Source organism: Kogia breviceps, chromosome 12 (genome assembly GCF_026419965.1).
Source record: "Kogia breviceps isolate mKogBre1 chromosome 12, mKogBre1 haplotype 1, whole genome shotgun sequence".
NCBI classification, from domain to species: domain Eukaryota; kingdom Metazoa; phylum Chordata; class Mammalia; order Artiodactyla; family Physeteridae; genus Kogia; species Kogia breviceps.
In genome coordinates, this window is record NC_081321.1 from 2625111 (window position 1) to 2645035 (window position 19925).

At 41.6% G+C, this 19925-nt stretch overlaps 1 protein-coding gene across 1 annotated transcript in view; it reads left to right on the top strand.

The window, feature by feature from the left end:
• KDM5A (lysine demethylase 5A) overlaps window positions 1-19925 on the top strand; it is a 79814-nt gene that overhangs the window by 46225 nt on the left and 13664 nt on the right. Inside the window, exons 18-24 of the mRNA XM_059081422.2 lie at window positions 1029-1143; window positions 3391-3746; window positions 7632-7770; window positions 10622-10801; window positions 12281-12442; window positions 14097-14648; window positions 15032-15175. Coding sequence (XP_058937405.1) covers window positions 1029-1143; window positions 3391-3746; window positions 7632-7770; window positions 10622-10801; window positions 12281-12442; window positions 14097-14648; window positions 15032-15175 — 1648 coding nt within the window. The remainder of the gene's footprint in view (window positions 1-1028; window positions 1144-3390; window positions 3747-7631; window positions 7771-10621; window positions 10802-12280; window positions 12443-14096; window positions 14649-15031; window positions 15176-19925) is intronic.

A 19925-nucleotide genomic window follows, 5' to 3' on the forward strand; every position in this document is an offset into this window, starting at 1 on the left:
TTTTCATCCTTTTTCTTATTGCTGTGCTTTGAAGCATGCCTGGCACAGCGTAGGTGTGTACTAAGCATTTGTGGATAAACGATACTACAGGCTGAAGGCAGGTGGCAGCAGAGAGTAACCTGGGTGCCCGGCAGGCTGTTGTTACAGAGCTGGAAGTATGTGCCCTTAATTTCATGTAATTCATGTGTGTTTAATTCCCTGTGGTATTGTTTCTTAGTAATTCCAACACGTTTCTTGTATCTGAATGCCTTTTTCTATAGCAGTTCACATTGGTCTCTAATTACTTTATATGGTTTTTTTGTGTGTGTGTGGTATGCGGCCCTCTCACTGTTGTGGCCTCTCCCGTTGCGGAGCACGGGCTCCGGACGCGCAGGCTCAGCGGCCATGGCTCACGGGCCCAGCCGCTCCGCGGCACGTGGGATCCTCCTGGACCGGGGCACGAACCCGTGTCCCCTGCGTCGGCAGGCGGACTCTCAACCACTATGCCACCAGGGAAGCCCTATATGTTTTTTTATATTCTATTTTATCAGAGAACTTTTTTTAGCAACATTGATCAGTGACTCTTCACCTGTCCTTGGGTCACTGACCCCCTTGGAGGATCTGGCGAAAGCTTAGAGACCCTTTTCTTAGAAAAATGCACATACTGACATAGTTATGAATCAGTTTCTGAGGGCTTATAGTCTCCTAAGCCAGGTTTTAAAGGTCTTTGTTCTATATCTTAAGTTTCTTGAGGTAGAAGATTTAGTTTTATCAGTGAACTTAACATTTTACTGTGAGGAATTTATTAAATGTTTGAAATGTTTAATACTTGTGAGATTGGAGGAACTGTAACTTGGAGAGTTGAATCTTTGAGTCATTACCCAAAGAGCTAAACACTTAATTTGGAAGTGATCACCATTGCAGTGAAATCCCTCAAACACTAGTATTCTGGGATTTCTTGGGTTAGAATTCTAGAGACTAGAAGCCCCTTTGATACGGGAATGACTGTGAATTTTTCTTACTTACGTCTCAATGTTGTTTCACATCAGGCAGAGCCCAGATAGTGGGAGGACGCGGACCAAACTGACAGTGGACGAGTTGAAGGCCTTTGTCCACCAGCTGTTTAGTCTTCCATGTGTCATCAGCCAAGCTCGACAAGTAAAGGTGGAGTATCACATTCTCGTTTGGGTGATATCCTTTGTATTACGGGCTCCTGTTTTGGGTAAAGAGAATACTGTGTCTAGATTCGTTTTTTTGTTTTGATTGTTTCTCTTCTCAAATAAATGCTGCTATCTAAGGTTTTTTAGTAGGCAATAAGAATCTCTTGGCATCATTCTTAGTCTTTGATTCCCCCTTTAAAATTCTGCAACTAAGGCTAGTTTAGAATATTTTTTTCTATATTAATTTTAAACCAGAACCTCCATTTAACTTAGATGTAATTGAAATGTAAAAAATCAGTTAAAGGAATCTGAATGTATCAGTGATTACTAGTTCATGAACTTTTAAAAATGCAGAACTCTGAAATTACCAGGGCCCTCCCTCATGGTTTAATGAATATGTAAAATCTCAAAAGTGTCAAATACATGAATCTGCATAGTTAGTAATCTTTTGATAGTTTGTGGTGTGTTTTTGTGATTTGGTGATGGCTGTGTATCTAAACTGGTTTTTACCAAGATTATCAACCATGAAATCCAGTTGTGTTGTCTTAACCCCATGTCATAAGAGCGTTTTGCTAGTTGACCATGCTTTCCTTCCTGAGAGACTTTCTTTTCTAAACATCTGACACCGTACTCTCTGGTTTTCTTAGATTCACAATTCACAGTTCCTTCTCTTTAGGGAAGCTGTTTGATTTCTCCTTGGCTTGGCTTCTAAGTTTGGAGTATATTGGGAGTCTTGGCCCATTCTTTAATATCTTCTTTGGTGACGTTAAATATCACCTATGTCCAGCTGATTCCCAGCTCTGACTGCCTTTCTTCTTTTCTGCAGACTCTGCATTTGCCTTTGGCAGACTAAAAGACATTTTAAAAGCCTTCTAATGAATCACAATTCTTGATTCCTTTGTTTCCCTTATGCACCACATTCCGTCTCTAAGCAGGTGTTCCTATTGTATTATTTCCAAAGTGTCTCCCAGAGTGAGCTGCTAGGCATCACCTCAGCTGCTTCAGTTAGGCTCTGAGCCACTGGAATCTGCCACTTAGGTTGCTGCAACGACTTCTTTTTTTTTTTTAACCAGCCCTATTCAAGTCACTGAACATTATGCTATTTTTTTTTAATTAATTTTTTTATTTTTATATTTATTTTTGGCTGTGTTGGGTCTTCGTTTCTGTGCGAGGGCTTTCTCTAGTTGCAGCAAGCAGGGGCCACTCTTCATCGCGGTGCGCGGGCCTCTCACTGTTGCGGCCTCTCTTGTTGTGCAGCACAGGCTCCGGACGCGCAGGCTCAGTAGTTGTGGCTCACGGGCCTAGTTGCTCCGCGGCACATGGGATCTTCCCAGACCAGGGCTCGAACCCGTGTCCCCTGCATCAGCAGGCGGACTCTCAACCACTGCACCACCAGGGAAGCCCCTGCAGCAACTTCTTAACTGGTCTGTGTTCTTCTGCTCTTGTCCCCGAAAGTTTATACTTTATTCAGTAGCCAGAGTGATTATGTAATAAAATAGGAATAAAATCATACCACTTCCATGTGGTTAAAATCCTCCCAGTGGTTCCCCAAAGCCATTCAAATGAAATCCAAACTCATTGTAGTTAATCTACAAGGCACTATATAATCTGACCTCTGCTTATTCCTTAACTACTTTCTCCTGCTTCCACTTTGCTCTCCATCAGCCACTTAGGAGCAAGACACAAGCTCATTCCTCTTTAAAAGCTTTTGCAGTGATTATTTGCCCTGCCTGAACTACTCTCTTCCAGGTCTCCATGCGGTTCCCTCCTCTACCTCCTCATTTTAGTTTTGGTTCATCTGTCTTTTGTGGTCGTCATTGCAAAGTAATATGCCTCTCCCCCCAGTCCCCTCTGATCACTCTTGTATTATATTGTATTGTATTGCCCTATTTGATTTTCATAGCACTTAAAACTAACCGAAACATTTTATTCATGTCTTCACTGTCTGGCCACTTATATTAAAATATGTGTTCCTTGAAGACAAGGACTTGGTATTGTTGTTTAATGCTGTATGCCTAGAATAGTGCCTGTAACTAAGTCAGCAGTCATTAAATATTTTTGAGTGAATTAATCATATTTAATAAGTAGGAGTATGTAATTACCGAGAAACATTTTGCCTCTATCATATCTGTTTGGTGCTATGATGCTGAGATTATTAGATAGTCTAGAATTTGGTAGTTTCCTGAACTGTATGTATTCCATACTCATTTTGTATCTTTTAAGTTTTTTTTTTTTCTTTTGATCTTTTCAGAACCTACTGGATGATGTGGAAGAGTTTCATGAGCGTGCTCAGGAGGCCATGATGGATGAAACGCCAGATTCTTCCAAACTGCAGATGTTGATAGACATGGGCGCTGGTCTCTACGTGGAGCTGCCTGAATTAGCCCGACTAAAGCAAGAGCTACAGCAGGCTCGGTGGTTGGATGAAGTACGACTGACCCTGTCAGATCCACAGCAGGTCACTTTGGACGTCATGAAGAAATTGATAGACTCGGGGGTGGGGCTGGCGCCCCACCACGCCGTGGAGAAAGCGATGGCTGGGCTTCAGGAGCTCCTCACAGTCTCCGAGCGATGGGAGGAAAAGGCCAAGGCTTGTCTGCAGGCAAGGTGAGCACGGCTGTTAGGCTGTGGCGTCTTTAATAACTAGCGTAGGGAGTGGAAAGGGAGGAGGAACGTGAGGCTCTTAATTAAATGTTTTGTGCCTTCCTGACTGCTCACCAAGTTACCAGGTTGGGCTGCATACGGACAGTTTCAAGTATCGTGTGCACACAGTGTGCAGAGTGCTTGTTGTAATAAGAGCCCTTCCATTACTGATACTACTCCGGTTAGGAGCTAAGAAACGCTAAAGCTGTGTTGCAGTACGTTGTTAACTGAGAGTTCCAGAAAAATGCTACAAGGATTCAGAGGAGGAGAGGTCGTTGTTAGCCTGGGTGGTCAGAAGAGACGCTTCAGAGAAACTTAAGAACTTACCTAGAGCCTTGAAGAATGAGTGGGATTGAAGTGGAAGGGGAGGTAAGAGAAATATCCTAAGCTAAGCTTAAGGAATGGGTAGGAAGTGCTCAGGTGACAAAAGTGAAGTGGTCTTTCCATGAGTGGGGGATTCACGCAGGAAAGTAGAGGGAGATGAGAATCAGGCAGGAGAGTGTGAGGTGTTAGCATTGGCACACATTGGACTTGTGAGATTGAAGGAAAGCGTCCACCAGTTTGACTGTAATGCTCTTTATGAAAGTATTTTTTCAGCACCTAAGATTAGTATGTATGTAATTTCCTTTGTGAGGATGAGGAAACTGGGACGCTTACAGAGATCACATAGTTGTCAAATAACAGCACAAATTTAAAGCCTTTTCCACTTCATTGCGAGGTCTCCATGTACTTAATTACTTTGCCAGTCACTTATTTTGGATGCATTTGATAGGCTTTCCCTTAGATGATTTAATCAACACAGTTCTTTCTGTTCAGCCAAGAAAAGGCTCCATGTGTGCTGGATATTTTGCTCTGCAGATGCCACTGAGAATACATAATAAAGTTTATAGCTTTTCCTATCTGAAACATTCAAATTACTCTAGTCTTCAGATTCCTGATAGTTCTAGGAGGTGGGAGCATATTAAATGGGAAAAGTTAAATAACTTCGGAATGCATACTATGATTTGGTATACCTGATACAACTGGCAGTAGTCTGCTGAGTGAAATTTTATTGGTAGTAATACTTGAAATTTTTCTTTTCCCCATTTTCTTGCATTTAACCAGTTTTAGAGATTTTTGCCTCCAGAATGCCTTTTGAATCTCTCTTCTTCACCTTCACTGTCACTGACCTAGTTACAGAACTGTTACATTTCCCTTTGATCTTTGCAATTCAGTGAGTATTTATGGAGTACCTACTACATGCCAGATGCTGTTTCTAAATGCTGTGGAGGCCATAGGGGAAAGACACACGAGGTCCCTGCTCTAAAATAGAGCCAGCGTAGTGGGGAGAGACAGGTGAATAAGTGAATGAGTGAGCCGATTTCAGATAATGTCGTGAAGAGAATAAAGTTGGTAAAGAGAGGACTGATGGCGGTGGTGGGGATAGTGGGAAGGTGAACCCTTCCTTTTCTAGCTCCTGTTGAGTTGCCTTTTCTGCAACGCATTCTTCGTATTCTTCATCTCTTAGCATTGGTTCACTGCTCACCATTCCTTTCGGGATATCTTCCTCCTTTGTCTTTGACCGGCTCTGTCTGCCTTTTTCAGAATGGCTTTCCTCAAGATTCTGGCCTAGACTACTTCTCACTCTTTACACCTCCTTGGAAATTTCATCTCATTTCTTGTCTCCATTTACTATCTTTACACTGATTAACTCCAAATTCTCATCTGTAGCATAGATTTTTTTTATAGATACTGTCTGCCTGTTAGATAATTCTGTCATCTAAATGATAGAATTCATCTAAATCTATTCATCTCAATCTAATAGGATGTCCCATCGGTACCTCAAATTCCCCATATTCAAAATTACCCTTGTCGGGCTTCCCTGGTGGGGCAGTGGTTGAGAGTCCGCCTGCCGATGCAGGGCACACAGGTTTGTGCCCCAGTCCAGGAAGGTCCCACATGCTGCAGAGCGGCTGGGCCCGTGAGCCATGGCCGCTGAGCCTGCGCGTCCGGAGCCTGTGCTCCGCAGTGGGAGAGGCCACGACAGTGAGAGGCCCGCGTACCACACACACACACAAAAGACAAAATTACCCTTGTTAACTCCTTCCCGTGCTCTTTCCCTTTGTTCCTGTTTTCTTTGACTTATACCCTCTTTCACTCATTTGAACAAGCCAGAACTTTGGAAATTAACTTTGACCCCACCCTTCTGTTTCTTTGCCCTCAGACTCAGTTAGCTACCAAGTCATGCTGATGATATTTCCTCAGTGTTTTTCACTTTCATTCTTTTTCTCTGGACTGTTGTTATGGATGGCTTGGATCACAGCACCAGGTTCTGTCTATGACCTCACCCCTCTGTAAGCCACTGTCCGCACTGAAACTAGTATTTTCCTGAAATACAGGTGTGACCGTCTGGCTCCCTTGCTTAAAGCCCTTCACTGTTTCCCGTTCCCTTTGGGATGAAGTTCACATTTCCTTAACCTGACTTACACGGCCATCTTTAATCTAGCCCTCTGCTTAAATGTCTGCCCTCACCCCTTGGCGTCCTCCCTCTTGCACTCTGTGTCCTAAGTGTAGTGACTCCTCCCGCTGGCTCTTCAGACCTGCCGTGTTCTGTCTTGTCTCTGAACCTTTGCATGTGTTTATTCCCTGTGGGACACTCCTGCCCCCTGCCCATCCCCTGGGGCGCACCCCCACCACCCCTACCCAGTGTCTGGTCCCAGCTTTCCTGACTAGTGCCCATTCAGAAAGGGTGAGCGGGCTTAGAGGTCACTTCTGGGAATTCTTCCTTCACTGCCGAGCCAATTAAGGCCCCCTACTGTATGTTCCCATAGCATCTTTACTTTCTTTTAGCATTGCACTTACAGTGTACCGTAACTTTTCATTAATAATCACCTCCCCCCAGATGAAGACGTTTCTGAGGCAAGGACTCTGTCGCTCTTGTGCATTCATCGTCTCTAGGACCTGGCGCAAGGCCCAGCACACGGCAGGATTCATGGGTGGTCAGACTGTTTCCACGCTCGGTGGCTTCCTGTTGCTCACATAGCAAAATTCACGTCTCTCAAGACCTCTCAGTCTGCGTCTTTCTTTCCTGCCAAGTTCCCCTGCTGCTTACTTTCACTCCTGCCCCACCTCCCATTCTCACCATCCCTCATCTTAAACTTCTTTTTAACTTATTTTAAAATTTTTCTCTATGTCTTTGTTCATTATATTCCTGTTGTTTTTCCTTTAACCCTTCACTTGACCAAATTATACTACTACTTTAAGGCCTAATTCAAAACCTTCTCATCTCTCCCAGGCAGAATTAATTACTACTTCTGGTGGTAGTGAACCTGTAGTAATTTGTTCTTAGTTCCCAGCACAAGTATCATTCTTACCTTGTATTTTGATGAGTTGAGGATAAGGTCTATGTTTTATTCATCTTTGTGTAACAAGGTGTTAATGAAAGTAGTTGAATTAAATATACTTGGTCAACGTTAATGGATTTCTAGACTACTGCTTTCTACATAGCTGTTTAATGTGCATCTCTGACAATTTCAGATATTGTGGAGAACTAAAGTAGAAGTAATTTAGTGTAGTGAAAAAAAGAGCATGGGATCTGAGGTTCATTCTGAGTCAGTGTTTCATGTGTGCCATTTACTACTTTAAATGACTTTGGGGAAAATAACTGATCTACTTTGACTTAAACTTTTCTTGTCTGTAAAATAGAAATAGAGCGTAATACCTGTTTTGCCTCCCTTATAGGATTATGGTAAGAATTAAGTGAAGTCATATGTATGAAAGTTCATTACACAGTCTAAAATGTTATGTAAGTGTTGGTAGTAGTAGTTTGACTTTTCCTCATGCATCCACCCTATTTTTGTGATTTTTAAGACCACGGCACAGTGTGGCAAGTTTAGAAAGCATCGTGAATGAAGCTAAGAACATTCCAGCCTTTCTACCCAATGTGTTGTCCCTGAAAGAAGCCTTACAGAAGGCTCGAGAATGGACAACTAAAGTGGAAGCTATTCAGGTAAAGAGCCTTTTGAATTGTCCTACCATTCAGGTAACGCTGTCTCATAGATGAATCCTTTAAGCCTTTAATTCTTTAGAATAGAATAACTGTACTAAAATATTTATGTACTTAAAATTCACTTGTTTTTCCATCTGATTTTTATTTCAACATATATATTACCTGTTTAAACTTTACTTGTTTCTGTTGACTCCTTGCTATGAAAGATGACAGAATTAGCCATTTAGTTAATGCTTAGCAGTAGTTTATTTCCTGCTGTGTTCTTTGACTTTTTTGCCATGTACACCAGTTAACTTTTTTTTCAAATTGAAGTATAAAGTTAATTTACAGTGTTGTGTTAGTTTCAAGTGTACAGCAAAGTGATTCAGTTATACATATATTTGTATTCTTTCTCAGATTCTTTTCCATTATAGATGAGTACAAGATATTGAGTATAGTTCCCTGTGCTATAGAGTGGGTCCTTGTTGTTTACTTATTTTATATATAGTAGTGTGTATAAGTTAATTCCCAACTCCTAATTTATTCCCCCCACTCCCCCCTGCTGTCCCCCAACTACTTTTAAAATAAGTAGCAGAAAAAGAAAATGAAATCAACATTTACTGAACCCCACAATACTCTTGGTACTATACTCCTTGTTTGGGAGCAGAAATGTAAGGGAAGGGTGCAAAGATAGAACCCTGGACCTCAAAATTGCATATTCTCGTTGGCGAGACGTAGGTCATACATCTGTAGTTTAAAACAATGAGTTAAGTGTTACATAGAGATGAAAGTGCGCTTGAATACATAATTTTCCTTCTGAATTACAAAACCGTTAAGCAGCACTTACCGTATTGAGTATGTAAATACTGTTTATTGTAGAGCAACACTGAAAGAAAAAGGAAACCAACTCGCCCCGTAAACTGCTGCCCTTAGAGTGTTCTCAGTGTCAAGTTCTAATGAATTCTCTTTTACTTTCTTTTCAGTTGACTTTTTCTGAGACCTGCTTAACTGCTACTCTGTCTGTTCTGTGTTTTAAAGTTAATCCATTCCCATCAGGACAGCTCCTCTGTTGCCTCTTCGGCCTGTTTCAGGCAGTTGGTTGTTCTCAGGTGACCGATAATCCTTAGTTGGCTGCTTATGATTGAAGGACCGAGCCTTCAAGTAGAGGTAGCTGTCATGGTTTTCCGGTGTGATCACAGAGGGCTGCTCCTCACCAAGCTCTTCCCTTCGGTGCGAGGACTGGCTTGTCAGCGCTAAGAGAGTGGACAGCTGCTGCGGCCCTTTAGAGTGCATCGCCCGGGAGAGGCTGTCTGTGCCTGGGCTTCGCCAGAAAGTATTCTGTAGTCAGACGGCTATAGTCGGGCACAGAAGGGAGTAGTGGGAAGTATGGTATTTCTTGAGCCTGTCTGTGTCTGAGCTTTCTTCTCTCTTTCAATTATTCTCTTCTCTGTCTGTTCTTATCCTAGTACCATAGTGATTTAATGACACCATTATAATATCTCTTATGGCTAGAACCTTCTCATTATTCTTTTTAAAAATTGGACTTATGTTTCTTGTATTTCTGTTTCATGGTAACTTCTAAAATGGATATATAGGCCAACTACGTCAGTTACTACGTGGGAGGTAACTATTGGAATGTCAGTTTAGCAGGAAACACTAGGCCTTCCCTCCATCGCTTCTGAATAGTGATGAATGTTATGGGGATATACGCACTTTCTCCTGGGAGAAGGTTCTGTGTCCTGTCTGCTGGGGGATTGCTGCGCTCTGAGGTGTCACGCGCTGCATTATTGTCTACAGGCTGCCAACCTACTACTTCTGGTATACTTCTGCCAACTCCCTGGAATGGATTACTCGTTAACTCTCACTGCCTGGAATGATTCAATTATTTAGTAAATTTAAAGCTGTATAAATTCGAAAAACAGTAATTACTTCATTATGTGGAAATATTGAAACATTGTGACTTAGAAGGAAAATATCCATTCTTGTTTGTGTTTGTAGGACATAAAATGGAGGTGGTTATCAGAACTAAAATACTGCTCTGTAGTAGTCGGAAAAATTGTGAAAGACTTTGAAACAGGCAGAAGAGATTACTGATGTCCTTTCTGTAGAACGGTGGATGTTGTTTAGCGAACCATCCAGGATTATTTGATTCTAGGAGTGTATGCCTTAGACTTTATTTGACCAAGCTATTTTACAACTCTCTCAGTTGTTTGAAAATGATAGTAATGTGAATGAATTAGTCTGTAGAAAAGCAATTAAATTTGTAAGGAACAAATGATTTTCCACACTGTAGAAAAGATGATTCCATTGACCGGTATGATATTAAATTCCTGTTTCCATCTACTAGCAAATTCCTTTCCTCATTCCTAATTGCATTTATATATGTTTGTTTTTAGATTGTCCTTTGAACTAGTTTTTACATCTCACTGGGTCCCTTGTTAATAAATAAAACAAAAATCTTTGACAATGTGAATTCACGCCAACTTTTTTTTTTGCGGTACGCGGGCCTCTCACTGTTGTGGCCTCTCCCGTTGCGGAGCACAGGCTCCAGATGCTCAGGCTCAGCGGCCACGGCTCACGGTCCCAGCCGCTCCGCGGCATGTGGGATCTTCCCGGACCGGGACACGAACCCGTGTCCCCTGCATCGGCAGGCGGATTCTCAACCACTGAGCCACCAGGGAAGCCCAACGCAAACTTTTTTTAAAGGACGTTGGAAGGCTCTGTTAATTCAAGAGATATTGATACAGTTAGGGTCAAAGAATAATATTTAATGAAAAAATTAACGCTAAAGTCTTTGTGAGGTCTACCAACAATATATTGCCAGACTTCGTGAGAGTTTGCACATTGTGTAAGGATGCCCTTTGTTCTCCAGAGTGGCAGCAATTATGCTTACTTGGAGCAGCTGGAAAGCTTATCTGCTAAAGGCCGCCCTCTCCCTGTGCGTCTTGATGCGTTGCCCCAGGTGGAGTCACAAGTGGCGGCAGCACGGGCCTGGAGAGAACGGACTGGGAGGACCTTTCTTAAGAAGAATTCCAGCCACACGTTACTCCAGGTGAGGGGCGGTTTCCTTTATGTGCCTACACTTCAGCACCCTCATCAGAAGTTGCTGATGTAACACCTGAGGGTTGTTTTCAGTTTATCTGGCCATGGTTACACAGGTGATTCCGTTTTGGGTAATATCAGATGTTAACCGGTAATCTGGAGCCTTGGGCGGACTTGTTTCCAGTTCATCTAATACTGTGTCTAGAAAAAGAAGTCAGCCTGATCTTATCTCTGCTGTTATAATGGACTCTGTCACTGAAAGATCTTATTTCTCAGAGGCACAAATTTTTAAAAAATCTTTTTAATTGAAGTGTAGTTGATTTACAATGTTGTGTTAGTTTCTGGTGTATAGCGAAGTGATTCAGTTGTACATATATATTCTAAATTGATTGATTGATTGATGGCTGCGTTGGGTCTTTGTTGCTGTGCACTGGCTTTTCTCTAGTTGTGGCCAGCGGGGGCTACTCTTCACTGTGGTGCACGGGCTTCTCATTGCGGTGGCTCTCGTTGCGGAGCACAGGCTCTAGGCACGCAGGCTTCAGTAGTTGTGGCTCATGGGCTCAGTAGTTGTGGCTTGTGGGCTTAGTTGCTCTGCTGCACGTGAGATCGTCCTGGACCAGGAATCAAGCCCGTGTCCCCTGCGTTGGCGGGCAGACTCTTAGCCACTGAGCCACCAGGGAAGCCCCACAAGTATCTATTCTTTTTCAGATTCTTTTCCATAATAGGTTATATTACAAGATGCTGAATATAGTTCCCTGTGCTCTACAGTGGGACCTTGTTGTTTATCTGTTTTACATATAGGTAGTATGTATCTGTTAATCCCAAGCTCCCCCCACCTTTTCCCTTTGGTAACCATAGGTTTGTTTTCTATGTTTGTGAGTCTGTGTCTGTCTTGTAAATAAGTTCATTTGTATCATTTTTTTAGATTCCACATAGAAGTGATATCATAGTATTTGTCTTTCTCTGTCTTTCTTCACTTAGTATGATAATCTATAGGTCCATCCGTGTTGCAGCAAATGGCATTATTTCATTCTTTTTTATGGCTGAGTAATATTCCCTGGTATCTACGTACCACATCTTCTTCACCGATTCCTGTTGATGGACACTTGGGTTGCTTCCGTGTCTTGGCTGTTGTTAATAGCGAGAAGCACAAATTTCAATACTCATTTTACCCTTTTCCTGTTGAACATAGTAGTTCCGAGCATAGACTTTGGAGTGAGATATTTTCATGTTTGAGGACCGGCTTCCTAGTGCCAATCCTGTGTCTGTGGGCAAGTTGTTGCCTTTCTGGTTCCCCTCGTTTGTACAGTGCTGATAACACCACCTACTTCAGAGGCTTGTCGGGAGTTTTGAATTAGATTATGCATAAGAAGTTCATAAGAACATGTCTAGGACACGTGAGTGGTCAGTAAATGGTTCGTTTTATTTTCAGTTTTGAGATTTTTTTTTTTTTTAAACCAGAGCTCCATATTTGGTTTTATTTTTGTAGGTGCTTAGTCCCCGAACTGACATTGGTATTTATGGGAGTGGAAAAAATAGAAGGAAAAAAGTGAAAGAACTAATAGAAAAAGAAAAAGAAAAGGATCTGGACCTTGAACCCCTGAGTGATCTGGAGGAGGGATTAGAGGAAACCAGAGATACAGCCACAGTGGTAAGAAATTATGTAGTGCAACTTGAATGTGCCTGGTGAATACAGAAATCTGTGAAGATATTAGCAGAATCACAGTTTTTTATGTTCTTAACTATTTTTATTTTTGTATACTTTATCTTTGGCTTTATGGTTATACATATTTCACATCTTTTTTTGGAATCAAAGTATATAAAAAGTTTACTGTTCTCCCTAACATTGTCTTTTCCATCTCTCCTCTTTATTGTTATTTTAATAGTCATCTAATATTCCATCAAAGTAGCCATAATTTGCCAAACACTTTGCTGATATTGACCATTTTTGTTGTTACTAGGTGTTCGCTGTTATGGATAATAGCAAAGTGAACTTTTTTGTATAGCCTTTTCCTTTTTTCAAATCATTTTCCTACACTTGACTCTTAGGAATGGGATTACTGGGCTATAATTTCAGAGCATTTGGTGCTTAGTGCTATTGTGCTTTTCAAAGGACTTATACCAGCTGACTGACAGCAGCTGCTATTTGCAGTGTCTACTTCTTTTAGTAGCATTCAGTAGTATAGTGAGTGTGCAATAAGATGTTTGTAGCTAATTCAAATTATGGGTTTTATTGGCGAGTAGGAGGAATATGTTACAATTACAAGGAGACTGAGGAAGTAGAAAATCAAATGAGTTTGGGCAATATGTAGTAGTAGTGAATTGCATATACTAAGTGACTTCATATGGCTCTTTCGGCCTACAAATGTTTTGAGGCCGATGGAAATAATTTCTTGTTAGAGAGCCTGCCTAATAAATGAGTCTTGCCAGAAAAATAGCACTGGAAATTATTTCAGAATTGCTTCAAAGCTACCAGAGTTTAAAAAGAAAATGCCCTGACAGTATTCATGATAATTAAATTTTGTTTTTATATACTTTTTTGAAATGAGTTACATAAAACCTTGTTATAATTAGTCATCAGGCTTTGTTATTTTTCTTCTACGTAAGTTGGAAAGTCCTAGAAAGAAATAAATATTGATTTGTATCAAACTTTCCCCCAAAGAATGAATTATAAGGGGATGAGGAGTCAGTATTGATTGTTTATCTTGTACCAGGCACCAAGTTAGGCACTTCCATTTATCTTATTTAATCCTTAAAACAGCAAAAAGAGGTTAGAAGTATTCCCATTTTTCAGAAAACTTGTAACCCAGATCTGGAGTCTATTAAGTGCAAGAACCAGGCCTCATACCAAGGCTGCTTGATTTCAAGGCATACCATCTTTCCACTGCACTCTATAGAAGAATTAAAAAGTACTCTACTAAAAAAAAAAAAAAAAAAGTACTCTACTGATGCGAATTGTGAGTACTTGTGAATTTTGCAGATGAGGAACGTTTGCACAGAAACTGTTACGCTGCCCCAAATTTTAAGAAATTACTGATTATTTTTTTTAAAAAAGGACAATGCTTTGGACTTCCTTGGCAGTCCAGTGGTTAAGACTCTGTATATCCAGTGCAGGGGGGCGGGTTCGATCCCTGGTCGGGGAACTAAGATCCCATATGCTGTGCGGTGTGGCAAAAAAAAAAAAAAAAGACAGTGCTCTGTTACCGTGAGGCTACAACATGGAGGTGATCCCTTAGCGTTGAAGATTTGGTACTTTTGGAGTATTTTGCAGTGACTCCCTTCAATTAACTGTTTGTTGCACACAGGTGGCAGTTTTCAAAGAACGGGAGCAAAAAGAGATTGAAGCTATGCATTCCCTCAGAGCAGCCAACCTAGCCAAGATGACAATGGTAGACCGCATAGAAGAAGTAAAATTTTGCATTTGCCGCAAGACAGCGAGTGGGTTTATGCTCCAGTGTGAGCTCTGCAAAGACTGGTTTCATAACAGCTGTGTTCCTCTTCCTAAGTCAAGTTCCCAGAAGAAAGGGTCTAGCTGGCAGGCTAAAGAAGTAAAATTCCTTTGCCCTCTCTGTATGCGGTCTCGAAGACCAAGGCTAGAGACTATTCTGTCCCTCCTGGTATCCCTTCAGAAGTTGCCTGTACGGCTGCCTGAAGGAGAGGCCCTTCAGTGTTTGACGGAACGTGCAATGAGCTGGCAGGACAGGGCCCGGCAAGCTCTGGCCACCGAGGAGCTGTCCTCTGCCCTGGCCAAGCTCTCCGTGCTGAGCCAGCGGATGGTGGAGCGGGCGGCTCGGGAGAAGACTGAAAAGATCATCAGCGCCGAGCTCCAAAAAGCCGCTGCCAATCCAGACTTACAGGCAAGTTTAGAATTCTCTTTTTTTTCCTGTTTCATGGGATAATATTTGTCAGTGTGTAAGTAGTAAATCAAATCTATCTTACCAGTAGATTAGCAAAGTAACAGTAAGTTGCCAGCAACTATGTTACGCATAACTTCCTCTTTGCACATAGCCCATAGGATTTTCTTTGGGTATATACGTAAGGTCGTTTCAGTGAAGTATTACCTGGAAATACCATTCAGGTGGACCTTAGCGTTATAATCAAATAATTTGATCTGTACTAACTGTTGAATTCTGTTAGCCAGTTTGCAAGTTTGTTACGTTTTGGTGGTCTTAAGCGTACATTAATTACTCATTTTTTTTAGTGTGTCTCTCTGCTCATCTTGGGGTTGCTTGTTGTTTAGGGACACTTACCCAGTTTCCAGCAGTCTGCTTTTAACCGGGTGGCGAGCAGTGTGTCTTCTTCCCCTCGGCAAACGGTGGACTATGATGATGAAGAGACAGATTCTGATGAGGACATTCGGGAGACGTATGGCTATGACATGAAGGTAATTACAGGGACAGGCTCTGTGGGTACCTACTTGATCACCGAGTTTGTTTAAAAAAGCTGTTGAACACTGGCGTGTGAATCCTGAAAGTGGAAGAGAAAGCTAGTCGTCTATCTGTCCTGAGTTTATGGTGACAGCATTTTTTCGGTGCTCCGAAGAAAATATAGATTGATGAAACTCAATTTTTTTTAAAAGATGGAATTTTTAAAAATCTGTATTTATTTTCCTCACCTTGTAACCCCCTGTGGCTTAGAGGGACAAGTTATACATTTAAGTTTATTGAGAACTTTCGCAGCTGATTTCATTGTTTTTTCCTTTGGGTTGTTAAAGTCTCTGTAGTTTTCAGAATCCCATTCTAGCTTTGCTTCGAGTCTTTTTCTCTGATCTCCTATCTGAATGGTGCTAGACAGCATGTCATATTCAGGGATGGGTTATATACTTGGGCCCGTGGTTCGAATTTGTGGAGTTACAGTCACAGTTAGAACAAAGTATTTGCCCTCAATATGATTGTTTTGATAATGACACCACACTGGGATGAAGGGAAGGTTTTGGCAAGGTTTTGTGTTGGATCCTTTTGGCCTTTTATTGTTGTTTTGTGTCAGGCCCAAGACCTTTGTCTTTTGTCTAGTAATAACATCATGATCTAGGCAGACACTCTGCCAGCTTACAGTTAATCTCTTGATCTGTTTTGTGTTATTCTTTGTTGAGCTAATGTTTAACATCTATGCCTGTAACCGGGGAGTTCGTACTCTGATGTATGAAAAAACTAGGGTGTATTCTTTTCCAGTCTGTTCACTGTCTTTTCCTTTGTCTTTTCAGCATACTAGGTAAGCTCATTCTTAGAGCATGAATACCATCAGCATTAGAACTTCCAGGATATAAAGTTAAACCATCCATCATAGATGCTTGTAAATTACCCGCTGGAAAATGTTTTTCTCAAGATAAAAATGGGGCTTCCCTGGTGGCGCAGTGGTTGAGAGTCTGCCTGCCAATGCAGGGGACATGGGTTCGTGACCTGGTCCAGGAGGATCCCACATGCTGTGGAGTGGCTAGGCCCGTGAGCCATGGCCGCTGAGCCTGCACGTCCGGAGCCTGTGCTCTGCAACGGGAGAGGCCACAACAGTGAGAGGCCCGTGTACCGCAAAAAAAAAAAAAAAAGATGAAAATGGATGAAGGGGATGTTTGAATGAGGGAATTTTTTTAAATTACATGAATTAAAGACTTGAGGAAAGTTGAAACTTGAATTAGCATTTAAAATAAGGTTCTAAGTGACTTCCCTGGTGGCGCAGTAGTTAAGAATCCACCTGCCAGTGCAGGGGACACAGGTTCGAGTCGAGCCCTGGTCCGGGAAGATCCCACATGCTGCGGAGCAGCTAAGCCCGTGCACCACAACTACTGAGCCTGCGCTCTAGAGCCCGCAAGCCACAACTACTGAGCCCACGTGCCACAACTACTGAAGCCTGCGCGCTCCAGGGCCCGTGCTCTGCAACAAAGAGAAGCCACTGCAATGAGAAGCCTGCGCACGGCAAGAAAGAGTAGCCCCCGATCGCAGCACCTAGAGAAAGCCCGTGCACAGCAACGAAGACCCAACGCAGCCGAAAATAAAATTAATTAATTAATTTTTTAAAAAAATAATAAGGTTCCTAAGCACCTTGTTATCCTTGCGGTTAATGACCATCTTTATTTATAAAGTTGGTAGAATGACCAGGAGCAGCTGAGAGGGAATGCTGCCCATGCCGCGTAGAAGTTAGCTAGTACCAGAACTGCCTGTTTGCCGTGGCTTAGAGGCCCTCAGGGCCTGGGTGGTTATCTCCCTAGCACACTAGGTACCAACCAGTACTCTAGAATTGCTAAACAGGATGCCCTTTGCTTGGAGGCAGATGGGTAACCTACGAAAACAAAACATCACAAGTATTAGCATGATTTCAGGGCTAGGGATCAAAGCAGTGCTTGATACGGTTGTATGGAGTAGTCCTTTGTTTGCAAAATATATATGGGGGTCTTAGCTTACAGTCTGAGGAGAGGGTGTTGGCAGGGTAGAAAAATAAGATGATGGATTTTATAATGTTAGTGTATTTGACAGCTTAGGGCCGTGGAAGAATGGTGGCAAGACATGGTAATTAAAGGTCCAAGTTACCTTGACGGCGGTATCTTTGCACTAAAAAAACTATACTCTTGAGGATTTTCCTTAGCGCAAAAGCACCGATTGTGTAACGAAAATCTTATTTGCCAGTTTATTTGCAGTTGGCTTGGTGATTTTTCCCTTTATATGATCTCCCCTGCTTGTGACCATGAAATCATCCTTAAAATAGTTCAAATTTAAAATCTTTGCTAGGATGAAGAGCCCCTGCTGGTTTAGGAAGAAGAGTAGGTAATTATAAAGAAAAATAAAATCAGTCATTTGATCCTAGTTATCATAGCATTGAAATGTTTAAAACAGACAGTTTGTGCTTTGCATTGTTTGATTAAGTCTGTCACAGATGTTTTGTGATTGTGTCTGGGATAGCCTTTAAGATATTCATATGATTATTTCCTTTTAAGGCATAGTGTTTACCTTTACTGGAACTGTCTATCCATATTACAGTTTATATTTTTCAAATTCATACATGTGTAGAATTACACACCAGAAAGGAGGGTATAAAATAGTAGTAGGTATTATCTCCCAGGAAGTTCTTTTTTTATCCCAGTTAATTGCTTAATTTACAGAAAGGCAAGTTTAAGCAGTTGGATTCTTTCTTTTTTTTTTCTTCTCTATGCTTGTTAATTGCTTGGGTGGCTTGAGCGTTGGTGGAAATATAGTAAGTCCCCTATATACGAACCTTCAAGTTGCAAACTTTGAAAGATGTGAACATGCATTTGCGTGTCTAGTCACCTAAGTTTGTTCACGTGTCTGGCGTACATTGTCACATGTGTGACAGCTAAGCCCACGCATGGGATTAGTTGCTCCGCGCGGCATGTGGGATCTACAAGTGGTTGTGCTTTTGTGTACTTTACTGTATAGTACTGTATAGAGTACAGTAGTACAGTATCTTTATTTCAAGCCCAGGATGTCCAGAAGCAAGCGTAAAAGCTGGTACTACTGTACTTCTCAAGGGGCTGTATTTTAAAAAGGTACTGTAAGATTAAAAATGTTTTTTTGTGTGTGTTTGTTTTTTATGCATTTGTGTGAAAAGTGTTATAAACCTATTACAGTATAGTACCGTATAGCCGATTGTGTTAGTTGGGTACCTAGGCTAATTTTGTTGGACTCAACGAACAAATTGGACTTAGGAAGGTGCTCTCAAAACAACTCGTTTGTATGTAGGGGACTTACTATAGAGTAGATTTTGTCTGAGACTTTAGTCCTGCTAATATCAGATAAGATGGAGTGACAGAGCTGTGTGTGAAACACATTTCTCACTGAGAAGCCATTCCTCCTTTCTTGCATATTTGCCATTAGTGACTGGGACTGAACTGTAATTTTCCTTCTTAGGAAGAGTAATTTGTTTAAGCTTGCTGTTATCAGTTGTTTTACCTTCAGCCTATCTGTGTCTTTATATTTAAAATGTGTCTTTTGTAGACAGCACATGTGGTAGGGTTCTTTTTGGTGTGTCATTCTGCATATATATGCGTTTGTAAAATATATAGTTAAATCTTGGTTTTTAGGCAGTATTACAATCTGTCTTTTAATTGGGGGTGTTCATTTACATTTAATGTAATTAAATGTAATGAACATCTTTATTTTTCATTTTTTTCTGTTGTTGTTCCTCTGTTGCTTTTCCTGCCTTCTTTTGGGTTAACTGACAATTTTTTTAAGGTTTCATTTTATTTCCTTTATTGGCTTCTTACCTGTACCCCTTTTTATTTTTTTCAGTGATTGCTCTGGTGCTAACAATGCCTCTTTAACTTACCAAAGTCAATGAGTACTTCTTCATATTTCATACTTCACCCTGGGGAAGTAATTTTTTAAAAAATTTACTTTTACCTATCTTTACTTTCCATCATTATTTTCTATGTATCTGTCTCTCTACTTATTTATTTATGGGTGCGTCGGGTCTTCGTTGCTGCACGCGGGTTTTCTCTAGTTGCGGCGAGCGGGGGCTCCTCTTCGTTGCGGTGCACGGGCTTCTCATTGTGGTGGCTTCTCTTTGTTGCGGAGCAAGGGCTCTAGGTGCACGGGCTTCAGTAGATGTGGCACAGGCTCTAGAGCGCAGGCTGAGTACTTGTGGCGCACGGGCTTAGTTGCTCCGCGGCATGTGGGCTCTTCCCGGACCAGGGCTCAAACCCGTGTCCCCTGCATTGGCAGGCGGATTCTTAACCACTGCGCCACCAGGGAAGTCCTCGATCATTATTTTCTGATCACTTTCCTTCCTAGTTTGGAAGCTTAACAGAAAGTTTCCTGCATGAGTTACAATGAAATGAGTAGAGTCAAGGTTAGAAAAAACCCGTTGCAGTCAGTGAGCTGACGCAGCTGGGGACTGCAGTAGGCGAGTACTAAAGTACTCTCCTATCTGCTGCCTTTTACGACTTAAATTCTTCAATAGGAAATAAGACTTACATGAACTGCGCTGTTCCTGAATTCTCAGTGAGTGACGCTGTCTTCCAGAATCTTCTTATGAAAGCTTTTAAGTATCCTGTTTAATTAAGGATAGGCTCGTGATAACAATAGACCTTCCTCTCATGCACCCTACAAAGAAAATCGGGTGTTGCATTCGTCATTGAGCTGTTGTCTCTCGTCTCCTAAGCTACTCATTTATACTCTGCTTCTCGA